The 19580-nt window shown below is 42.6% G+C and overlaps 1 protein-coding gene across 3 annotated transcripts in view; it reads right to left on the reverse strand.

Moving 5' to 3' along the window:
- The window catches only part of LOC116389544 (FERM, ARHGEF and pleckstrin domain-containing protein 1), a 52051-nt gene that overhangs the window by 5498 nt on the left and 26973 nt on the right, over nt 1-19580 (reverse strand). The window contains exons 3-24 of one of the 3 annotated variants that reach the window (XM_031858285.1): nt 18160-18264; nt 17996-18038; nt 17585-17663; nt 16511-16608; nt 15539-15653; nt 13865-14012; nt 13581-13676; nt 13330-13493; nt 13132-13200; nt 12966-13044; nt 11889-12168; nt 7057-7244; nt 6681-6770; nt 4626-4759; nt 3647-3728; nt 3324-3561; nt 3083-3213; nt 2888-2956; nt 2414-2503; nt 2097-2179; nt 878-990; nt 484-647 (exon numbers count right to left, since the gene is read on the reverse strand). In XM_031858285.1, the coding sequence (XP_031714145.1) occupies nt 484-647; nt 878-990; nt 2097-2179; nt 2414-2503; nt 2888-2956; nt 3083-3213; nt 3324-3561; nt 3647-3728; nt 4626-4759; nt 6681-6770; nt 7057-7244; nt 11889-12168; nt 12966-13044; nt 13132-13200; nt 13330-13493; nt 13581-13676; nt 13865-14012; nt 15539-15653; nt 16511-16608; nt 17585-17663; nt 17996-18038; nt 18160-18264 (2658 nt within the window). The remainder of the gene's footprint in view (nt 1-483; nt 648-877; nt 991-2096; nt 2180-2413; nt 2504-2887; nt 2957-3082; nt 3214-3323; nt 3562-3646; nt 3729-4625; nt 4760-6680; nt 6771-7056; nt 7245-11888; nt 12169-12965; nt 13045-13131; nt 13201-13329; nt 13494-13580; nt 13677-13864; nt 14013-15538; nt 15654-16510; nt 16609-17584; nt 17664-17995; nt 18039-18159; nt 18265-19580) is intronic. The other 2 variants (XM_031858288.1, XM_031858286.1) reach the window with 2 other exon arrangements.

Consider the following 19580-nt stretch of genomic DNA (forward strand, 5'->3'; position numbering starts at 1 on the left):
CTAAATATGAAAATAGCTCGAACAAAATGGATACAATTCTTAATTTTCAGTTTCCTGGAGCAGATGAGTTTGAAGCTACCATGTGAAGTTCTTGTCCATTAGTAGTGCTGTTTTGGTATCCACTTGCAATGAGCACAGGTTAGAAAATATCAGTTACTGAAAGGAAGAAGAAAACTATGGAGAAAGTGAATGATGTACTCATTATCTATTATCTTACTTCAGTACTTTGACTTTTTATTTTGAAAAATAAACAGCGAAAAGAATGAGCCGGATTTGATTTAATTAGCTTAATATTAAAAAAAAAGAAAGAAATGTTTTAAAGAAATATTTCGATGATAGAGTGCAACGCAGGAGGATACTGTTCCCTGTGGGAGATAACCAAAGCAAACTAAGATACAGCACACTCAGACACAGAGAAAGAGAACAGCGAAGCAGGAGAGGAGAGGCAGGTCTGAGGGTTGAGTGCTGAGGTTTGGCCGGTACCTCCACAGCTATGCTAAAGTCCACCATGGACACACTGGTGTTCCTGTGCCAGCACACGTGCACCATGGTGTTACCACGGTGAGGGGTGGGCCTCTCCAGCGAGGTGAGCGACGCCATTATGTCGTCCTCAGACTCCGCCTCCGCCGAGGAGTCCTCAGGGCATTCTGGGAAAGTCAGGAGGTTGTTACTGCTAGACAATGAGTAGGGTGATGAGGGGAGAAGGGCGCTAAAGCACAGACAATGTCAGATTATTCACAAATTAACACATAGTCTTGTGTATCTGGGACTTCCGTCGAAGGGTTTTTTACTCAAAATGAATTTTCTGACAGTTTGTGTGTGTCCACTGTTTATTTGTATCCTTTATACGCAACTGTATGTTTATGCAGTAACTTACTGATGTCTATCAGACTGCTGGTCAGAGGGTCAGATGAAGGCCCATTGCTGGTTTTCACCGTCTCTATCGCCACCTGTATGTCGTCCATCCACTTCTCCATCTCCATTAGTGAACTAGAGTGAAAAGCGCACACACACACGGATTAAATGCTCAGCATGTCCTATTATTAGTCCCTGCAGGAAGGCCTGCTGGTTAGAAATAGTCCAGTGAACAAGAATGTCAGAAGTTGGATCCATGTTACTCCAGGTGTCCTGCCAAATTTTCCTTAAAAGACACAAAGACACCATCTGCTCTTTCATGGAAACTGGCTCCCCAAACATTAGTTTGAAGGCAGGAGAGTAGTTATCTTTCATCTTTGTCACAGTGAGAAAAGTGGCAAAGTTAACATATGGCGTAAGAAAAAAAAAGAAAAGATGTGAATTGTATTTCCGGCATTTATATATGTTTATATCAATCTAGTAGTTAACACATTATTAATAAATTGGTTATTGAGATTGAGTGATAGAAATTATATAACAGATGACACTCACACTTTATACATATGGTCTTACATACATATACATACATATTGCATTTGCATCTTCACTACGTAAGATATTTAGCGCCTTTTCTTTGATAAATGCTCAATTCCGGCATCTTTTTAGGAGAATATTGACTATTTATCAATACAAATATTGATTAAATACTTTTTTTAAACCCCAATAACATGCTTTTTGAATTTTTGTTTTGTTTTTCTGTAATTAAAACTATGATTACAAAATTTCTATATCATAACTTATTATGATATAGAACTTATTACAGTATTAAAATGTGCAGAGAAGCTTTATTGCTGTAAGCTCAAGGTGACTACATGGAAGCAACCTTGATGAGAGTATCAGCATTTTTATCAGGTCTTTCTTTTGTCTGGAGGACGACACCTGGACAAAAAGACTGTATTTACAGAGATTTTGTAAAGTGAGGGTGATAAAAAATAAAAAAAGATTCTAGGTGGAAATTACGCAGTTGCTGATGTGTATGTCTTTGTTTTTCTACAAGTCTGTCAAGTCTTCTTTTTGAGAGCTTAACTGCATCTTACGAGAGTTCATGTAACGATTCTCAAATGTCTCCACACCAAAAATCACAATACTCCAGAAGAAGACAGGCCACACTTCACTTTGGGTTAATTTTAGGTCCAGGTACAAGATGCACTTAAGATACACTTAAGACAAACTGTTCTTACCTTGCTGCCACCACCACAGACTGCTGCTGTCCAACCAATGTGAAGGCGTGAGGCACACCCCACTCATCTTCACTCTCTCTGATCTGGAATACGAACACAGAAAAAAACATGAGAGAGCAGCGGTATCTAGGACAGCGAAGACCAAAAATAGACAGAAAGGGAGAGATGTTGAAAAGAGATGTTGTGTGTGTGGTGGGGTAAGACGTTGAAAGAGCTACAGTACAGCTGTTCCGCTGAGGCGGCTTATCTTCAGTAATGACAAACTGGTGACAGCCGTTTGACGCACTTTGTGTTCAATTGAGAGAAACAGCACTTACTGTCATGCCATGGAGCAGCAGCTGGCCGTGCACTTTGAACTGATTGTTCGCCATCATCCCTCGACTCGTGTACAAAATGACGTCGTTGAACTATTTAGAGAGGCAGGGAGGGAGAAAGTGGAAAAAGTAAACTATCGCTCTTTCAAACTAAATACCATTGAGGGTTGTCTTTTGTTTAAAATGACTAAACTGACTAAAATGACGAAACTGAATGTGTATCGTGCAAACCACTTGTCATAACAAGCACAATATAAATTGTTCAACAGCCCACCACAAGGCTCCACCACACATGCACACTTCTACATTTTCTAATGTTCTGAGCAACATGTGGTATTCTTTCTCTAAATTAACTTCAGTAGTAGTACGACATCTGCCAACACCATCTGAGCGATGTATAGCTGGAAAGGATGAGATCCCTCCACTAAATAGTTTGATTAGTGATATGACCTGATCCAAAAAGAAAGTGGGTGTTACCAGGAAAAACATTCGTTGCTGGAGGCCTTTTCCAGACAGTTTGCTGAGGCAGCCTAACCTGATGAACTCCTGAGAAAGAGGACACAACAAAAGGCATGCATACATTATTTAGACACATACTTTACACGGTGTTTGTAGAGAATTTAAAAGCTTTGCCAGTCCATTCTTCCAAGCCTCACTTGGAAAAAAACTCACCCGACCAGGAACAACAAGATTGTCAAGGCCAATCAAATCCTTCTTCAGCTCCAGAAGCTTCTGGAAGTTCTCCATCTTGATAAGGCTTCCCTGGAGCTGCTCCACCACCTCGGACACATCTGCCAGAGCAGCTGCAGACCAACCAGGGGCAAGAGATTATTGGAGATAGACTGTTGAGATTATTCTACAGCACCAGAAGGCCTCTAAATATGCCTCTTTGAACTGGGCCTGAGCGTAGTACCTCTGCAGTCCCTGAAATCCACATGGGTAGCTGGATAATGTTTGCACAGGCGCTCCAGGATCTGCTTGTAGTGACTGAGGCGGTGCAGAGGCCGCAGAATGAAGACGTTGAGGGGGACGTAGCAGACCTTTTGCAGCTCAAAGTCCCTGCAGAGACCCTCCAACCTGCGGGATGCCCTGCATGCCTTCTCCAGCTCCAACAGAACTTCAGACTGTTTATGCAGGTTTGCTGTCAGGGGCTATGGATTAAGTTGGAATATGGCACACATAAATGAGTATTAAATTCATTACTGTAATTACAGATGTGCAAGAGTGGCGCCTCACCTTCAAGCCTTGAAGGTTCTTCAGCATGACATCTCCAATGCGCTGGTTGTCTCCTTTTATGTGAGCATTGGAGCGTCCCTCCCTAAAACAGATAAGCATGAGCATGTTTTTTTTTTTTTCAATCTCTAAAACATTATGGAGCCATTGGCAGACCGTGAATTACGCTCTACGCAAAAGCACTTAAATTAGCTCATTGATGATTCAGACGAGCTGTAGCTTATGCAAGTTGGAGAAAAAGATCCACCAGCAGGTGTCTCCCTTGAGCATTACTTCCTCCACACAAGGAGTTAATGGGCTGCCATCACAGGATTCATTCAGAATATCTTATTATTTTGGGACAGTATTTTAGCAGTCACTTGAGAAAATATCCGCACTGTAAAACACATACTTCCTAATCTATATCACCTTTCTACTCATGCTCACAACTACAAAAGGTACATCTCCACCAGAATATTTGAGTATGCAAAGCAAAAACAAAAAAAAAGCAACACGTGCATTGCTTTATCATTTGCATCTACATTTGAATGTGATTCTTATCAGCAGAGTTGACTGTAACATCACTCTCAGCTTTAACTCAGAGGTCTAACAATGTGCAGCCGAAATAGCCTTTGAAATAAAAACGCTTCATGTCTGCAGTACATGGCCATAAATTCTGACATGAGGGCTTAATGCATCACTGCCTGCATATCTGTGTGTGTGTGTGTGTGTGTGTGTGAGTGATCAGACAGCAGAAACCCAAAGGCAAGAGAAGGCCGGCCGTGGTGCAGCACGACTGTTTCCATGGAGATGATAGCTCCTCGGGTCATCTGAAGGCGCCGGGTTGCCCTCTCAGACTAAACGCCAATACATCTCATTAATATAAAGGGGGAATTGTGGTTTAATTGGGTTACAACCAAACCACCACCTCACTGGACAGGTTCTGAACCCTACAGGGACCTTTTTTTTTTTTTTTTTTGGAAGTGAAGTGAAATAGTCTCACCACAGAGCCAGCCTCTGCTCCACCTCCCTGAGAAAACCTTCGTGGAACTTGTGCAGAGGCTCGAAGGCGGAGAGGACGGTGTTCTTCAGAGAGTCTGGAGTCGCCTCGTCTTGTCCTACAGCACTCTGGAAAGACTGACATCACAAATGCACACACATTCAAGAAAGATACTATTTTGTTTTACATTAAAAAGGGAAAGCATCCTGTTTCACGGCTAATGCAGCCGCGGCCTCTCACTGATGCATTGCTACGGCTCAAACACTGTAAATACGTTTGAATATTCGAGTCAGCCCAGAAACTTTAAATTGAATGTATCCTCATCCATAACATCCTCTTCGCTGGGATTTAGGATGCCATTTGTGCTGTTGGAAACAAAGCTAGTCTCCAATACAAGCATCTAGAACATGCAACATGCAGCCCCCTGGACTAGACTAGAGACTAGAAGTACAAGCTGAAGCAGCCTGTAGATTTTCCTTGCACCCAACTATGTTACTCTCACGTCAAGTGACGCTGCTGGATGGAGGAAAAACAGCTTTTTGGGTCAATGTAGCACACACTGGGGATTTTATTGCTTCAATCGACTACATTTACATCAACACTGATCGGACATCCACATAAAAAGGTAGAGGATGTCTTTCAGACATGCTTTAAGAAAAAGAAAAATACTAAAAAAGTAAAGGGAATAATCTTTAAGGGAATAATTCTACTCCTTGTCCCTCAATGACATATCCAGAATCCAGAATATGTATCCATGCAAATGTTTACTGCTAGATACTTCACTCCAATTCTCAGCGTGTGTGCATCAGAGGTTTCAAACTGCCACATCACACTTGTCAAAGTCAAACATTCACGTAAAGTAACAATAAGCAAAACATATTTTAGAGTGCTGGTGGATCATTTCCTGGTTCCGATAAAGCAACCATGTAACAAAGCTCACTTGGATGATATGCAAAAACTGCAAGATTGGACAAATCATGGATGAAATTGCACTGCTATGGTAATCTCTCGATGATATCAGTTAACGCGTGTCCTGATTTTCTGGTCTCAAGTTTCTCACAAGCAAAGACTCTTCATATAATGTGTTAATGAAGATTTTCCCAGGATACCTCCAAAAGACCTTTATCTGCTGTTACACTTCAGTCTTGTACCGTCCCTAATGGAAGAGCAACACCCAAACACTCTTATCACTATCGCTCCGTTAAGTCAGAGGGAAGTCAAACATTGCATGTTGTGTGTTTTGCCACAAGGGCGCATGAAAATAGCGTTATTAGGCTGACGTGATGGGAAAGGAAAGTTTAGGCAAACATGAGTGTTTCTAGAAGGGCTTGAGAAGAAGGGCCAGCTGTTGTTCGGATGACTTCACCCCAAACAGCAGGACCAACCAGTGCATGGGAAGAGAGACATGGCACACACACACACAGCTGTAAAAAGAACGAGGACACGAGCCAACCCAAATATTTATGAGACGTGTGGGAGGCTTCTCTGAAAATCACATGACAGGAAAAGCTGCAGCCTTTAAAAAACGCCAGTGAAAAGGAGTCATGCATTTTCTCCTGCGGTGAATCAGACAACAGCGGAGCTTCAGTACGGCCTAGTGAGAACATCCTCCTCGTTCGCTGTTGAAGGAGCTGTGTAGCGCACGTTTACTATCCTGTTTTCTGCTGCATTTCCTTTGAGAAACTGTCAAATCAAAGTCCATGCTTGTACCCAGCCAGAGTAATTTAAAGGAAGAGACTGGAATGGGGAGTCACATGTAGAGGGAACATGCGGCTGAATCTATCCATCTCTTTAAATACAAACTCAGTTTAGTATTCACAGCCTTGAGTGAGAGAGATAAATGCATTTCAGAGCACGGGTGTGGGGAATGAATAAGAAATGAAACCGCATCTGCCAAAGTATCCCTGTGTCACTGCCTGCGTCTGTGTTTTGGCGGGCGCTCCGCAGTTGAGCAGATAACCGGAATAATCAATGTTTTCTCCCCTGAGGACAGTGCAGGAAAAAAACAAAACAGTGGAGCAGCGTGTTGGCGAATAGACTTTTTCATTTGTTTCTTACCACAGTCACCACCTCCAGGTCCTTCAGATACGTCCTTTCTGTGGTCAACAGCTCCTTGGCGATAAAGTAGGCCCGATCTGTTGGGAACCTCTGCAAAGAGATCACAACAGAGAGGAGACTGTGGGCGAGAACAAATTAACCATCCAGCTATAAGCAAGTCTGGCTGGTGTAGTGCCTGTGTAACCTATTTCTCTGAGTAGACTTACAGGAAAACACTCCGCTTCAGTCCCTGTGGAGTTATTTAGGACAGGTAATCTGGTTCCAGTGATATTTTAAGTATGTGACACTGGCTTTGTAGCACAAGTTTAGTAAAAAAAACCTCATTGAAGTGATTTATTATTACTTTTATCAACAGAAGTACCAATAAATCACAAACCTTCCTTCGAACCTCGTCCTCATCGTCAGTGCGAACGCAGCCGGCGTCGTACAGCAGCGGGCTGGTGAGGGGGGACAGTTGTCGGCCGTCGGGACTGTGACCGCACAGCTCCAGGGACTTCTGACCATTGACCATGCCATGTGAGTGATCAGAGGACGCAGACAGGTGAGGGCTGTTGGGCACCACTCCTGCACGGGATCAGCAACCAAAGTGAGGGGAGAAAATACAAAAGTTAAGTCATTCAAATAGACACGAAAACACAACAGGAAATCTAATATATTCTTAGCCTTTTGTCTCAGATGGGTGGAGTTTGGGTCACTGAGAGAATTAATATGAAGTCAGTGACACAAAAACACAGCAAAGTAGTTGATTTGCTGTATAAAAGGATCAGAAAATTTAACAGCCACTATTGTAAAAATCTAATTTCAAACTTCTAAAATCAGAGGACTTGTCGATTTTCTCTTATATATAAACATGTAAATGAATATCTTTGGGTTTTTCAATCATTGGTTGGACAAAAAAGAAGTCACCTTGGACTTTTTTCATTATTTTTTGACATTTTGTAGAATAAATGCTGAATCAATTAATCGAGAAATTAAAAAAGTCTAATTCCACAGACACTCTTGGGACATTGTTATATGAATTACACTTTCCAGCGTTTCATAATCCAACATGGCAAACACAGCCCCTTGTGAGACTATGCAGGCTGCACCAAACAATCTGAAGTATTAACAAAAACAGTCTGACCCAGGACCAGAGTCTTGCTCTGCTCTGCCTGTATGATTGAGACATCAGCCATGACTCACTCCACAGTCCAGACATCTCCGGCAGTCTTCCTGCAGCGTCAATCAATACGCGAGCCGAGACACATACCAAAGGATGATCAAGAGGAACAGCTCGCTTAGTGTCATCCATACTGACAATGTTCACTGAGCTTACTTACTATGTTTTATCTGCAACTTGCCCACCTTTCTCTGCTGTCCTCTGGTGTCTCGACACAAACACAACAGTGATTACACGCACACGAACCAGCACGACTCTACTATGACCTCTACGGAGGGAAGGAGTGGAAACCACAGTACACGTCTACAAGATTGTTACAAGTGAGAATAGAAAGAAACGGCATAGACACGGCTATCCGCCAACACTACAGGGAGAGTGAAGAGGGAATCTACAATGAGCAGCAGACAGCAACTAACCGGGGTCTCAAAAAGAAGATTTGGAAAAACCTCATGTCATAAAGGTCATCTTTATTGACTCTAAAAGAACATAATATACATTGTTAAATTAATATAAGTCTTGAGAAAAGCAGCATTAAAAGGTCAAAGCCAGGTGACGCTGAAGGGAAAGTGTAGTAAAAGAAGTGTGAACTCATGCAGTCCTCAAGAGTTTACCGAACATTAAATATAAAACAGATCTTTATGAATGTTCAAATAAACAGCCTTTGTGACCTTTTATGATTTTGTTATTGCCGTCCTTTAAAAGTCAGTTGGTAATGAGAAAACTTTGTGCTTTATTCAGTCCATGAATGCAACTAAAGTTTAACATCGATTTACTTGAAATAGTGAAATGGTGAGCTGTAAAAAAATACTGTATATTAAATTCAGCAGCAAATCACACTGCATGATTTCCTCGTCATAAAATCTGCTCTAACATCACATTCTCCAGTCTGTTGTACTAAATTGTGAAATTGCAGTGAAGTGACTGCAGAGCACTAGCTGTATATTACAGGACATTCAGTACATGCAGAGGGCAGACAGAGTCTGGATCTGGTGTAGCACAGCATGCACTGGTAAAACACCCTGAAGAAGGTTGGAAAAACAAAACACGTCTCCCCCACAGACCTGGGACCTGAAGCCGAACCAACACGTGTGATGATTTGGACCAAATTCACGTACTGGTATTTTCAATCTGATCCAAATGACTTAGTTTCCGTGTGGCAGAATGTCATTCCAGGTGTGCGTGAGAGCTTTGTGCACCAGAGAGGGTTTCCTCACACTGCAGTGATCCAGTTACTCCCACAAATAAACACATGTTCTCTTTCATTGTGCTGTAGTAATCTATTTCAAGCATCTTTGAACCTTTGAAGCAGGCTCCTGGGTGCCTATTGGAGTCTTATCATGTCCATGTTGAATAACAATATATAATGATAATTTAGAAATCCAAAAGACATCTGTAATTGAAATGGCTCATAAAGAAAAGAGATCGATCCTGATCCAAATACAACAACAAAATCTCATTATGCTGCTTGACGTCAATGCTAAAAAGGTCTGGGAGCACAAAAGCAGCCCGACAGTGATGGATGAGCCAAGAGACTGGATGCTTTGAGGTGTTGCCCATGAACTGCCTACCACACATACAGGATTACTAAAACCAGCTTCTAGTTTCCTATATTTCCCCAAGATGCCGTCATCCTCGAGCTGACGTTCTATCGGCTCTGGAATAATTATCCATGAGCTGGATCATTGCAGGGAAGGTAACCCAGATTCTGGTAGTCTTGCCTCTTTCCACCACACAAGACTGTAGTGAGCGCGACAAAACAGGTTCACATGCAACAAAACAAAACAGAAAAGATTTGACAGTTTCGTGCTGACAGACAGAGTGCGTACATCGGACAAAGAAATAAAAGAAAGAAACAGAAATGTGACATAAAGATCATCAACAAACACAAACAAACATGAGGGCAGAAGTGCAAAAGAAATCTGGAAAAGTGGTCAATAAATAAAAGTGCAGTGGCATTTTGTTAAGAAGACTGAGACCTTTGCAATATTTGGAAACTAGTGTAGATTTTGTTGACACTATGGCTGTTGTGGGGTTGAGCTTGATACCAACTCACTGAGAGAGAGAGAGAGACACTCGAGCATGAGTCAAGCGCAGAGGGGGATGTCAATGGTGAGCATAAGAGCCATAAACTGTTGTGGAGTGGCAAAAATTATGGCTGCAACAGACAATGACCAAGCCACTGCCGCTCTAACACAATTAGAATGATATTCAAAAGGTATTGTGAGCTTATATTTACCGTTTTAGCTGCTGCCAATTCCTACCAGCTATGTGAATAAAACATGACGTTTCTGTTTCAAGTTTGTAAAGAGCAGCAGGTAGTGTAAACATAAACACTATTGAATATCTATCAGGTGTTCACACTGGTATTTGCAGTATATTAATTCATATGAACTCCACCTTTATACAGAACTTACTACTCTCACAACAGATCAAAGCCAGATGTAGCATCAAGAGTACCAATAAATGTCGACAAAGTCTTTTAGGAGCCGTGGATGTACCACGATAATGAGTGCAAAGTGTGTAATGTGCCACATTATACCAACTTAATCAATCTAACAGAAAAGAGAAATGCCTGCAGACAATAATGAAATGATGTGGGAAGTCATAAGGCATCTGAGACCTAGAAACTGAACGACTCACGCTGCGGTAGACCTTGTTCTAAATATACAATGAATGGAGAGAATGTAAGAAAAAGTGCAACTGTAACAATACATTTTCCTTCGATCGTTCTCAAGCTCGAAACGGACAAGAACAGAGCCACTAATTCCCTGAAGTCTCTGCAGTTTTTAGTAGCTGTTCAAATCCTAACATGGCACTTGTGTATTTCTGAAGAGATGTGTTAATACAATCAAAGAACTGGGCGGCTGATAGATAAACCTCCTCAGTGTAACAAACAAGAAAACCCTGAACATATTCCTTCCTTCTTGAAATCTCGCCTCCCGATGAAAAAAAAAAAAAGAGTCTGATGCTGGGCTCAAAAAGAGCTACTAGTAGGTACCGCTGTGCTTAACGGTGAACATGGAGTGTGAGGAGATTTGAGTCGTCCTCTGACCGAAATAATCTGTCACCCACTGAACCCTGCTTTTCTTACACCATCTGGACCCAAACTAAACCCTTTAAACTCTCCTGTGGAGATGGTTTGAAGCGGTCTTTGCACTAACAGCTGAAAATCTGTCCACCCTCCTCATCACTGAAGACATGGCATCCGTCCTCATCTGCCTCCTCATCTAGCTGGAGGCTGCCAAAGGAAAACTTGTTCCTGGGTATAGGGGAAGTGGAGTTAGCCTCCACTGGATTACCAACCATCAGTGGGCTGCTGTTAGTCTCCATCTCAGACTCACTGGACTCTGAACCACTGGTAGTGGAGCAGTCATTCATGTGAACCGGGCCCACGTGTGTGACACCAGCCTGCCCTAAGCGTTTCAGCCCTGGACTGGCCTTGGACCTGCCCGCTACCGACAGGCCATTGGCCACCATGCGACGCTCAAGAGCAGCCATACGGTCAGCCCGAGAGAGGACAGGATGCGATCCTTGCCCTGGGGAGGACGTCCCCTGGTTTGGGTCTGTCTCAGAGTGGTGACGCACTTTGTGGCTCTTTTGTAAGTGAGGAGAGCGGCTTGGGACTGAGGAGTATGTGCCGTCCTCGCAGTGAGGGGGAGCAGAGCTGAAGCCGTTCTGCTCAGCGTAACTGAGGGAGCTTGATTGATAATTGTCCATGGCAGGACTGGTGATCCCACTCCTTGAACCCATATGTGGGGCTGTGAGATGGCTGCTGCTATGCCTCTCTCTATATTGGGCACTGAGGTCCACCATAGCACCATGGACAGGAGTCTGGTCAACCTTTTGGTGTGACTGCTTGACGGACTCGTCAAAGTAAAGGCTCACGTTGAGCGATTGCTTAGAGGAGGAAGGGGACTCCCTGAACCTCACCCTACCAAGAAGCTGCTCCTGCAGAGGCCCGTTTATGCTTCCAGAGCCAGACCCACAGCGGAGCATGGGCTGCTCCCTATGACTGTGATTCAACCGTTTAGCCTGGTTATATTCACTACCTACATCACTGCAGTCAGTGAAGGGGATGGAAGAGCTGTTGCCTTTAGCAGTCTGAGATGCTGGACCTTTACTCAGATGTTCTGGGTGGGTCTGTCGTGTCGAGCCTCTTGTCTCCTCGGTCCTGGAATCAGATCCCGTTCTGTCCTCGTGGCCGTTTCTCTGGTGAGACGGGCTGGCCCTGGTTGTCCTCGAGGCAGAGGGGTCTTCTGCACTCACCAACACAGACTCCTTCCAATGACGCCGAGAGGGAGAGTCTACTCTCTCCGCGGGAGCGCCACTCTGACAGAAATTGACAAAGGCAGACAATTAAAACATTTCAAGAGTATAATTATTTTTACTACGTTTGATTTGATTGTTAATGGTGTTTTTAATGAATTCTATCTGACTTGAAGGTAGCCTGGAGAGTTTTTGACCACCTGTAGGGCCATGTGGAGCTGTTTTAATTCTAGCATGCCCAGAGGATCCACATGTACACGCATATGTGCACGGGGGAGGCAGAATACACATTCCTGGTGATCGACAATTAGTGGTGGTAATGTGCCAATAAATGTAGCAATACTCTAGCAAAAGAAGACCCCTAGGCGATATGTAAAGGTTAAAGAGTTTTTCCTTTTTCCGATGTTAGGGTCCAAGGACAGAGGATGTCTTATGCCGTGCAGATTGTAAAGCCCTCTGAGGAAAATGTGTGATATTGGGCTATAGAAATAAAATTGAATTGAAAATTGAATTGTAAACCTGACAAGGGCACTGAACCTTTGCGATCTAAGACGTCCTTCTATTTTTTTAGTACAAACTGCAGTGACCAGAGGTGTGACTTCATCCGTGGCAGGCTCAGGTACTGTCCTACAGCGTTTATCAACGTTTATCAATCAAAATAGTTTTCATCTCATTCACAAGTGTCTGACCAGGCATGTATTGAGTGTAATGTATTGATCAATATTCAAGAAAAAGTACTATTGAGGCTTTTTGTTGTGTGAATGGAAGCACAATCTAATGACCATAATACGATTCTTATGGTGACAAACGACGCAGATAATTATCTGCTGTAAATGCACTAAAAACACTGAGTCACTCACTTCTGTTGGCACTTCATGGTGGCGTGGACAAGGCAACGGCGACAGGCGGATATTGTGTTGTTGGACCCGACTGTGTTTCCTGTCAGACAGGATGTTGAAGGTCAGCGTTACACACTCTGAGTGCCCTCGCCTCGACCAAATGTGTCAAAAATGTCACAGCCTTTACCTTTCAAACGGGATCTTTTTAAACTCAGACTCCCTCACATAATCAATCACCTGCTTCTGTGTGCGACCGCTGTAGAGACAAGTGGAGGAGAGATGATAACTCTTGGAGAGCTGTAGTAGACCGTTAAGTGATGTCGGAGACAGCGTTGTGTGGCCACAGTCTTGAGATTCATAGAGCAGCTTTACGATGCAAACTTACCTGAATCTGAAGGAGGACCCTCGTGTGAAGAGCACAGGTTTGGGCTTGGGCTTGGGTTCCTCAAAGAGGCGGAAGAAGGCGTGGTATTCGACACAGATCTTCCAGAAGACTTTACAGCAATCCCTGCTGCCCATCAAAAACTCCAGACTGTCCTGATATGAACTCTGGGTTACACACAAAAACATAACTTACACCACCAAACACGATTTTTGATGATGGATTTTCTATATTACACTGTGCAATTCACTTACATTTAGATCTGGCCTCAGCTTGATGAGGAAGCGTTTCCTTTTGAAGCTCAGTTTACGCACTTTAGACCAGTTGAAGGCATTAATCTTTGTGTGCCCCTACAGTGATAAAAAACAACTTTTATATCTCAAGCTATAAAAAAAGACATAACATTTTTACCACTAAACATATCTTCTGAAGCACAAATGACCCACAAGTTTTCATCCCATCGGTACCATGCAGACGACTTATTACACCAACCACCCTTAACACACCACGCGTTGACCTAGAAACTTGTGTGACTGACCTGAAGGACCAGGACACCAGTGTGCGCCACAGCCAGGCTTAGCCTCGTGCCCTCACGATCCTTGGCAGGGTGGAAGCGAATCCCATACATCTCCAACCTGCGAGCCACTTCTAGTAACTGATAGTCTGATTCTGCTGGTGTTTGACCTCTAGCAACACAAAGCACAACAGTTACAAGTTAGAGACTAAGGCTGGCGATGTTTTACATTATCCTTTTTGACAAATAATCCCATGAAAAGATAAAAATCGACAAATAATGCATGCCACTAATAACAGTTTTTGTGTAGTAAATAAGCAAATAAGCCACAGCAAGCCACTGCTGCACATGTGTCTTCGTTACCGTGAATGTGCGCACTGTAGCTTATTTGAGTTAATTCTATACAGACCATCCTGCTGCTGTAAATACTCCCACATGTGTTGCAATCCACAGCTGAAAATAGTCCTCAACGAATGCACTATTTAATTAAGTTTCCGTCACATTTGCAATAAACTACAGTGCCCATCTGTGTTAGTAAATCACTAAGCCTTCTTAAAATGTTCTTTTTTGAAAGATTCATGTGTAGGAGTAACTGGGAACTGAGAGCCATAGAAAAGGCAGAGAGTCAGCAAGTACTGAGTGTTCGACTAGCTCATTATTGGTTTGCGTCTTTTCATGAGATTTGTTGAAGAAATATACATATAGGTATATGAATGTAGGAAACATATAGAATAAAACAGAATCATAGTTAACTTATCCATAAATGTATGTATTGGTATTGTACACAAGTATGCATTTTTAAAAAGGACTACAGCAGGGAGGGTGACACAGCTACATTAAAAGAACTAATCTTACTTGCAGGTTTTAAGTGCACACTGTAGTATTCATTATCCTTTCAGCAACTTTTTGGACAAATAAATTAAATCCCAGCTTATCGTCCTGCTGTGTGTCTCACTAATTGAGGTGAAAAGACCAAGTCTGAGTGGATCCAGGTTTCTAGTGTTTAATCTGAGTTTTTGGGAGCAGTGGTGGAAGGTTGGGGGAGGAAGGGTTGCAAATACTAACAAACGTTCCTAATTCTTATCAGTGCATAAGCCTTCCTGTTTCCTGTGTGGTACTTAATAAGAGATTTAACTCTGCATGGCACCCAGCCAAAAGAACTGCAGTTACAGTTGTCAACTATAAAAAAGCCTTGGTTGGAAAAGAGCAGTCAAAGCTAATGAAGCTCCTTTCGTGTAGCAGCTGCCAACTGTGTGTCCACCTCTGGCATGAGCCCAATGTAACGTATAGGTGAGACAAGGGTTGGCAATGCTCGGATTCAAATACGTGCGCTGATGAGGACGTTTTGAGGGAGGATGGTGGGAGGAGATTTGGAAAGCTTCCAATAATATACTCCCAGCAGCAGCATACCTCTTTTAAACTTGAGGCTGATATTTCACCTCGCACAAACTCGTGCATCAGACCAGTAAGAATAAGCTCTTAAAAAGTCAGTGTTACCTGTATAATAAAACTACAGCGGGACACACACAAGTACTGAATCAACTGATCCTGTTCAATGGTGAAGAGAATAGTTGTTTTTCAGCCATGGTTTCGGTGATGTTATGAAGAGAGCTACAAATAAACTATAAATGCATCAAAGAAAATGCCTTATTTAAAGATGTTTGCACACCTCACAGTACTCCAGTTGCAGAAACTCACATATTCTTTGAGTGAAACTCCATGATCTTGTCAATCAGGGGCATTTGTTCTGGGATGTAGTTGTTGTTGAGGAGGTGTGACCGGCATTGGCTCTCCTCAAAGTCCCCAATCTCAGCTGAAGAGTGAGGAAAAGAAAGAAAAAGTTCATTTTATTGTAGAAAAACCTGCTACAAAATAATGACATGTGCCAAATTAAAGTAAAAAAACAACATTAAAGGAGACATATCATGCCCATTTTCAGGTTAATACATATTTTTTGATTCTAGTAGAATACATTTACATGCTTTAGTGTTCAAAAACACATCGTTTTCTCATACACTCCCAAAAAAGCCTAGTCTGCTCTTATTGGCTTGGAAAGATATGAGGGCAGTATATTTTTAATGAGCCTGCAAGTGACATATGACATGCTTTTTGATCTAAGGCAGCTTACAAAAAACTGACTGGGTTGTTCTATTTCACAATTAGGTACTGCAGAAAACACGTTTTTCATGATATGTCCCTTTCAAAGGCCACCAGAATAGATTAAATGCTCCTTGGCACAGATTCACCATTTCTCTGAGCTCTACTGGGATGAACACTTCTACACTGAAAGACATTTCCTTGTGTGAATAGACTTTATTTACTCTTTTGTTTATTGTCTACTTTAGATATACGGTAGACACAAACAGCATGCGTGTTGTCTTTGCTTTTCTTCTGGGGATCAGACTGTGGCTCAGAAATGTCAGGTTATGAGAATGCTCAGTATTTTCTACCACGATGTGCGAGGCTGTTCTGGAGCAGTTCTGCAAGACTAATAAAGGTATCCATAGCAACACACAGATAATCAATTTGCGATGATGTGCGCAGTGTGCTATATGCCAACATTTGATGATAAGCTCCGTGTGAGAAAAAAAAGCATAGTGCGTCTTCAAAGACAGTTATCTGATCAGTCGACTCTTGAGCTAAATGAGGAAGCAGCCACGAGGAACTTACACTGGATAATATGGGAGACCATCAGCGCGGCACTGGTGTCATTGCAGGTCAGACGGCCACAGGAAACATCCTGTTTGATCTGGAGGGCAAACAGGTACCTGGACACACACGCAAACAGTTTTCACAGATTCAATAAGAGGAGACGTGGTGGTGGTTTCCAGCGCTGGAGCGAGATCAAATGAAAGTCAATTAGAAACACCGTGCACTGCTGAATTCAAACAGAACATCCAAGGGGAGTTGCTGCGACTGAATTACATTTCTGATTCTATATAATCTACACTGGTTCTTTTAAGTTCACACAAGACCTCCAAAAGAAGTTAAGCCAGGTGCACATTTCTGATTCAGTAATTAATAAGTTGAGTAAAGTCTAGATTTACTGACTCTTGTGGCACAGTGCTGCTTCTCTTGGATTCAAGCCAGAGCAAGAACTGATATAGTCTTAATAAAAAGTATATCAATAGGGTTAAAGAATAAGTCATTATAATTAAGCATTAGTTGAAACTACAAATGAGTGAACCAGTGCACACCCAAAAGTCAGAGGTCCATGGATACAAAGTATTTCATCAGTGGACATGATGAAACTGTGATTCCAAATGCATAGCGCTGCTCCCCGACCTCCTGTTGGAGGAAGGCCCGCTTTCTTAGGAAAAAACATCTAAAGTATGCTTTTTGAGGTCTTAACCAAGCTTAACACTAACATAGGCGTGTTAGAGGGACATTACTGTCTGTATGCCTATTATTAATCAACTCTGACTGTGAAAACATACAAGTCATGAGTCTGCCCCACGTCGAGGAAACAGAAACCAGAAAATCATTAGCTCCACGCTAATCTCCCGAGGGCTAAATCAGAAACATGGCAGCCATGACACAACACAAAGCAGGGGAGGGAATAAATCATCTGGGAACTGAGAACTGAGGCATATTCTCAGTTATGCTTCGGCAATCACTTTCAGCCACAATTGAAGTTATTCACTTTGACACAATGTAAATAAAAGCACATTTTAATGCCAACTCCAGTATGAACTTGACATACGTATAAAAAAAAAGAGTTAAATTATGTGGAAAGGAGCTCACCTGGTTAGCTCCTCCAGTAGCTGGGCATGGTCCGGAGGAAAGAACTTCACAGCAAACCTCAGGATTGTGTGTTTCGGTCCTGTGGCGCAAAGAGGAGTTTTGTTAAAAATACAAAATACATTCAGTTGCCAGTTTACTAGTTTCACCTGGATAAAACAAATGCAGTCCACCAAAATAACCATGAAGCCGAAACACCACTCTAAAACCGGACCAAACAAAAACTGAACACTATAACCTTCACTGAGGTAGGATTCATTGAACTGTTGCATTGGATTGCATTTGATTTAGTTCACATGGATCTGTAGAGTCGCTCTGGTGAGCTGATTTGATGGCTATTTTCTACAGATAAAACAGTAAAACATTCAAAGAAAAAGGTGCCTTGAAATAAATAAACCATTTAGAAACACTTACGTCTGAGCTGCTTGATAATGGGCTTGATATGGTCTACCCAAACCTGTGTGGAGGGGAAAAAAAAGATTTAAAACAAACATCACCAAGTAGGTAGTTATAAGTGATGCTAATTCTGAGATGTACAACAAAAGGATCTGTATTTCTTAATTTTCATCCTCACTCACCATCATCTTTTGATGGTTCTGAAACTCCAAGCCAAAGTAGTCTCCTTCGATGAGGTTCATGTGGGAGCACACCAGGTCCAACAGCACCTTGCCTGAGGCTTTTTGCTGTGAACAGAAGGTAAAGAAATACTGGTTAAAATAGCACTAGTCTGCACAGTAACCATCAATATCTTTATCTGAACTTTTGTTCTTCAATACATGTGACATTGTATACTCCCATTTAAACGAAGGACAACCCCATTTCAGAAAAGTCCAAAGATAAGACTGACACGGAAGAGTTGTGAGAGACAAACTAGACCTGTCAAACCCTGTGGAAGTTAATGTCACTGAAATAAATGACTACTCCGCTGTCCTCCATCCTTCCATCCTGGCATTCAACAACACAGCAGGCCACAAAAATCTATTGCAGCTGGAGGGGGTTGGACCCAGTCTTTGATCTGTGTTTTCCGTGTCATTGCTGTCACTGATGATGGACCAGCGGCCTTTGAGGCTGATGCAGTATTGGGACGGGATAAAGACTCTCCCTGACCACCTCAGTCCTCACTCACCCAACATACAGAACATATAAACCCTTTGAAGACGGACTTAAGAGGCCCACTTTCTGACAAACACTTGCAACGTGACAACACCAAAATCTCAAAAAGCCACCACAACTTTGGAGCAAGAAGGTTCCCATGGAAGGTCAAATAAATGTCAGGAATTTCCACTGAAACATGTCTTGTTACAGGCGCCCAGAGGAGACACAGAGCTCTGTCAGGCACACAACAAGAGTATTTCTGCATGGCTGCTTCCTCGTGACTGTTTTGCACCAGCGTGCAGCGAATCACAGCTACAGAATGTGTTTATTGTAGCAGTTCCCCCCTGGCTTGGATAATGAGCCATGGCTGCGTGCGTCTGAGTACGTTTCAAACAGTTTCTCCTCTCCTACTTTTTTTTGCACAAAATGACAGCCACTATGAGAATTCCCTTCATACAGCTGAACTGTGTTGACATCCTCTTTTCATCCGACAATAAAGGGGTTTGCCTGCGTGTAAATCTATGTAGTGTTTCAAAGAAGGCAAAGAATGACACGGTTTGAGTTCCTATGAATGCTTAGAGAAAAAAAAATGAAAGCTCTACCAGCTTAGTGAGAGGGTTTACACTTCCACAACCGAATCCATAATCTTCCCCAAACATGTCTCACACCCTCACCGCTCCTCCCCAAGTCTGTCCTTCCTGTGTGCAGCGCCACCATCCCTCTCCAGGCTGCCCCCATGCAGTGCAGAGGGCATCCCAACACCACACACCTGCTGTTTCCATATGGTGATACCGCTGCTGATGAGGGAAGTCACAAGAAAGCTGGAGGGAAAGAGGCCATCAGCCAAAACACTCCTTTCCCACACACACACACACACACACACACACACACACACACACACACA

The sequence above is a fragment of the Anarrhichthys ocellatus genome, unplaced genomic scaffold (assembly GCF_004355925.1).
Source record: "Anarrhichthys ocellatus isolate YVR2014 unplaced genomic scaffold, GSC_Weel_1.0 scaffold20, whole genome shotgun sequence".
Classification (NCBI taxonomy): domain Eukaryota; kingdom Metazoa; phylum Chordata; class Actinopteri; order Perciformes; family Anarhichadidae; genus Anarrhichthys; species Anarrhichthys ocellatus.